The 5,805-nt window shown below is 26.7% G+C and overlaps 1 protein-coding gene across 1 annotated transcript in view; it reads right to left on the bottom strand.

Moving 5' to 3' along the window:
* Positions 1-3,733, bottom strand: part of LOC106788658 (BMP and activin membrane-bound inhibitor homolog) — a 35,040-nt gene extending 31,307 nt beyond the window's left edge. The window contains exon 1 of the mRNA XM_014752113.1: positions 3,478-3,733. Coding sequence (XP_014607599.1) covers positions 3,478-3,619 — 142 coding nt within the window. The 5' untranslated portion in view covers positions 3,620-3,733. The remainder of the gene's footprint in view (positions 1-3,477) is intronic.
* Between the last annotated feature and the right edge of the window lie 2,072 nt (positions 3,734-5,805).

The following is a 5,805-nucleotide window of genomic DNA, read 5'->3' as shown; positions in this document are numbered from 1 at the left end:
AAGAACAAAATTAAAGAATAGAATCTTTATTCTTTTCTTTTTTATTTTTTTACTCTAACATCGTACAATCAATCTCTATATCTCACATCTATTTTAATTTATTTTTAATATATCATTTTTTAAAATAAATTTATTTAATCACATTATAATATTATAACAAAGTATTCTTCCTTAATAATATTATGAACAAAATTAAAGAATAGAATCTTTATTCTTTCTTTCTTTATATCCGAAAATGTTTATTTTCTTCTTTTTCTTTTTTATTTTTTTACTCTAACATCGTGCAATCAATCAATCTCTATCTCTTCCATCTATTTTATTTTATTTTTAATATATCATTTTTTAAAATAAATTTATGTAATCACATTATAATATTATAACAAAGTATTGTTCCTTGAGAATATAATTTACAATGAACAAAATTAAAGAATAGAATCTTTATTCTTTCTTTCTTTATATCTAAAAATGTTTTTATTCTTCTTTTTCTTTTTTATTTTTTTACTCTAACATCGTGCAATCAATCTCTCACTATCTCACATCTATTTTAATTTATTTTTAATATATCATTTTTTAAAATAAATTTATCTAATCACATAATAATATTATAACAAAGTATTCTTCCTTGAGAATATTATTTGTAATGAACAAAATTAAAGAATAGAATCTTTATTCTTTCTTTATATCCGAAAATGTATTTATACGTACTATCACAGGCGCCATTTTGGTGGAAACGTAAATCCATCCATCGATCGTACATCTTACAATGAACGATGAAAGATCTTTCCCAAATGTTTTGCCAAACGTTCGAGAAAACGATTTTATTATCCGACTCTTCCCCCTTCTCATCCCCTTTACCCCATTTTATCCATCACACTCTCTCTTTCTCTCTTTAATTTGAGAGAAAAAAAAATCTATTCGACCACTCGATTATGTTAACGCAAAAAAGAAAAAAATAAAAGAAGAAAATTCAAATAGTAATTCTCGAAACAATGAACGCATTAAATTAACCCATGGGAATGAATTAATTACTATGGGTATATAATTTTGTTGTTTTCCCTTCCCTCCACCCTTCTTCACCCTTCCGAATCCCTTCATTCTTTCTATCTCTTTTTCTATCTTATTCCTTCGTATTTATATATAATAAATTAATTCAAGAAAGTAGAAGTACGTATGCTTGAAAAAATAAGAACACAGTGTGTCGAATAATAAAAAAGAACAAAAAATGTGATTCTACGCGTTGATTAAACAAACCGTTCCAACAATTATTATTATTATTATTATTGTTACTCGATTCTAAACGAAAATATGTTGTTGTTTTATACGTTCATTTGTTTACAGGTAAATACATAAATCAATTATTTGGCAAGTTTTACCAGTTGTTATTATCTAACTCATGTCGTTAAAGTTATGCACATTTTGAAAATAAAAAAAATATCATATAATTGATATATATAAGTTATGAGAATTTATTAATATTATTCGTGTATAATAAATGATAATTATTCTTGCTTGTTTTTTTTTTTATTTAAATGCGATCAATGTGTTTTATCGATTAAAATCTAAAATGTAATATATAAATGATGACAATTTCATATAAAATTGAATGAAGATATTATTTAAACGTGATCAAAGTATATTATTGTTAAAAATAATGAATAAAAATTTCAAATGTAATATAAATAATGATAATTAGATATATATGAAATTAAATGAAACGAATGATTCGTATTTTGTATTAAAAATAAAACGATACGTTATATGATCAAGTTTTCTATCCTTTTACAGTAACCATCTCTCTAGGAATCTTCTATTTATATCTTGGCAATCGAATATCAAGTAAAGAGCCAAAGTTTTCGTTGTAAATTCGAGCCATAAATGCGATGAGAAAAAAAAGGTAGGACGACGCCCATCTAGTCGCCTTCTTTTTGATCCTACTTGTTTACCACACACAACTTTTTTTGTTTTTTTTCAAAGTATTATAATCATAATAAAATGTTTCTCTTTTAATCACCAGACAGGGAAAAAAATAAGACAAAAAATTATCCACAATATGTAGTATAGTAAACAATGAATATTTATAACGAAAAGTTTATGATCAATAAAATAGAAAAATATATTCGTTTGTAATATTATAAAACAATCAGTGATTTGTGCATTAATAAATATTTCTATTTATTATTATATATGTGTCTTAAAATCAAATTTATAATCAACGAAATATATTTGTTAGGTAAAATATATTCCAAATTACTGCTATTCAATTTTATTTCATTAATATTTTCGTTTGTAATAATTTAATTGATTGAATTTAATTGAATTTATATCTATTATTAATGATATTGAAATAAAATCTAATTATAAATAACGAAAAGTGATCAAAGATATTATTTATCTGAAATTTTCGAAAAATATTGTTAACAATAATTACTATAATTCATTTTTAATAAAAAATCGTTTGTATAATTCTCGATAGAACTTTCACAGTGATATGATTACGTAAATCGTAAAAAAATGAAAATGAAAAAGAAAAAACAAGAAACAATTGTTTACATTAGATTAACGAATCTTATCAGCAAATTAAATTTGTCACGTTATTTTCTTTCCCGATTATATTACAGGAATTCTAATTAATAGTAAAACTTTTCATCATTCGCGTGCATGTATTATTATTTACCTATACAACATGATGCATAACACGCGTTTAGGATCGCACGTGCGTCCAAAGATACCAGAATAAACAAATCTCATTGGACGATAGAGAAGGAAAGCTTTAAGGGGGTCGCATGATGAGTAATACCCTTGACTTTTACCATAACATTGTTATTCATATGCAATATTAAACACGTTATAAATAATATTAAAATTAAATATATATTTGTGTATGTGTTAAATAACAAACAAAAAAATGTGTATATGTATTTACCAAAATTCACGATACATTTATTTCCACGAATATGAATTCAATTCGAATTGAATATTCTGTTAGTTGAATTAATTCCATAGAAACTTTCAAGAATATATGTCGTACACAATTTAACGATTAATCTTAATGTATTTTAAAACATCGATTGTGTGTGTGTGTGTGTGTGAAAGAAGGAGAAAGCAATAAACATATATCATACATTCTTTTAACTATTCTAGATAAACGCAATTGAGATATTGTAAACTCCTCGAAAGTGTTACACTGTCGATTATCGTAATGGAACTACTCATAAAGTTACGTGAACTATCCTAATATACATAAAATTCTCGTAACTTTGAACTAATAAAAACCATCAAAATATCCTAAATTACCATATTAATTATCGAAATTTCTTCATTCGAAAATAATTGATATTTAAATAACATTATATCGAAAAATCAAACAAAATATATACAAACGAGATTTTGTTATTTTCTAATATATATATATATATATAATAATTAAATTATAATATAATAAAAAAGAAAAACGTGTGTAATATAAAAAAATGTTACCTTTGTCGTTGGAAGATTTTTCTTCGTTTTCCGAAAGCCCATCGTAATCGGTTGAATCAAAATCAATGGAAGCACCATTAGTGTAAACCAAAGTGATGGTTGTCATTATCATGACGATGGTTGACAAGTCCCAGGACAACATGATTGACACTTATTTACGAAGAGGATAATCTCACAATGATCAAAAATTAACAATAACGATTTCAAATAAATCGTTAAACGAATAGAAGAAGAAAATAAAATAATTTCTCTTCTTTCTTTATATCTTCTTTTTTATTTATTTCAAAACAAAATCAAAAAAGAAAAGAAAAATCCAAAAAATTGATCTCGATTAAATATTATTATTATTCGAAAGAGCACGTGTGGAAGAGTTACGTCGATTTGATTGATTCCTCTTCCCCCTCCTCCCCCTCCTCCTCCTCCTCCTCCTTCGCGTGAGAAAAATCCAAACTTTTGATAAATTTTGATAGTAATCCCGTAATATGACAATGTATATGTACTCGTATAATTAAAAAAGAAACGAGAAATATTAAAAAAAAAAAAAATAAAATAAAAAGGGATAAAAAGTAAAAAAAAAAATATGTGGCTGATAATCTAACGACAATGTAATTTCTATTGATACGAAAATGATCGAAAAAATAAATTATAATAGAGATATGTAATATATATACGATAAATATATATATATATATATGTATATATATAAAACTATACTTTAAGAAGAACAAATTTTAACATCCGTACACGGCGCTCTTCGACGACCGACTGAGGAGGACTCTCAGAGGACTGACGAATATCCCTCTCTTTTCCCCCTTCCCCCTCTGCCCCTCCTCCACACCCCACCCCCACCACTACGCCCTCAACTACCACTCTCATTCTTTCTCTCTCTCTCTTTCTCTCTCCCCTTTCTTTCAAAAAGCAAATGCCGCCACCACCACACTACCAACATTACTTCCACACCACCATAACCATCAACACACCACTACCACCACTGTGACTGTCGTTAATGTCGGTTAGGATCGGGTAAACGCAATCTTACACACACATACAGTAACATGTATAGCACGCACAATCGTTTTCAGTACACATATACATACTAACTAATAACACATATGAGATACACAACTTATTTCAGTACGTATACGTATGAATCATATATGTATTAGTAATACATACGCATCAAATACACTTACAGTACATATATGCATTGAACATACATACACATAGGTATATATATATATATGTATGTATGTATGCAAGCACCCTAGGTAGATATTCTCTGCCAACGAAGAGAGAACACATTCGCCGATTATGTTAGTTTTTAAACCGAGCAAAGTACGTTTCTTCTCTTTTCTACTCATCCTCTTGCAAAGCTACGAGATTGCGTTTCTTCATCTACTTCTACTTCTACTTCTATTTCTCTACTTCTTCGTTCTTAGATGTGTGTTAGTGTATCTTGTCTGTCGGATCCCTCGTTGTGTTATCCTCGTGTACATTGTACTTAATAAATGTTAATATTTTAAAAATGATATGAGAATGATCGTATTAATAGGTATAGAAAATTTCTTTGATTACTATTGTTATATCATAATTTTTCTAAAATATTTCAATAATATAATAAAACTTAATGAACAATTTATATATATAGATACAAATAAATTATCATATAAATTAATTTATCGAAAGTAAAATATATTAAAAACAATATATTATCTATACTAATGAACATTGAACATTTTATAGAAAAAAGAAAAATATAGTATAAAAATATTTCAAATAAAACAGATTCGATATCAAAAGCCCTGACAAAATAATATTAAATAAAACTTCGTCACACACATACAATATCTACAATAAATAATACATACATATATATAAAATAAATATATAATATAAAATAAAATATATAATATAAAAAATATATAATACAATATGTAATAAATTATAAATATATAATAAAAAATATATATAATATAAAAAATGTATTATTAAAAATAATAAATATAGGGGGTAAAAAAAAGAGAAATTAAACTAACATGACTAAAATTTATCTACGTTAGTGTACACTTTAAGTATCGTCGAATGCTCTGGCAAAGTTAAGTTTCTCCTTCTCTTTTCATACGACGGGAAGTGTAGGAAAACTAGAAAGAGAGAGAGAGGGAAAAAGGAAGAGGGACAGAAGGTGGGGCAAGGGGTAGGGGGAAAAGAGGGAAGAGAGTGGCGCCTAAGCCCTGAGGCAATGACGCCAGTGTATTGCACGTGTGTGCGTGCACCCGTCGCACTTATCTCTCTCTCTTTCTATCTAACTTTCTCTCTCTCTCTCTCTCT

The sequence above is a fragment of the Polistes canadensis genome, unplaced genomic scaffold (genome assembly GCF_001313835.1).
Source record: "Polistes canadensis isolate GaletaPanama2010 unplaced genomic scaffold, ASM131383v1 scaffold_146, whole genome shotgun sequence".
Lineage (NCBI taxonomy): Eukaryota > Metazoa > Arthropoda > Insecta > Hymenoptera > Vespidae > Polistes > Polistes canadensis.
The sequence above is the reverse complement of the archived record's forward strand: the minus strand, read 5'-3'. Positions and strand labels throughout refer to the sequence as shown.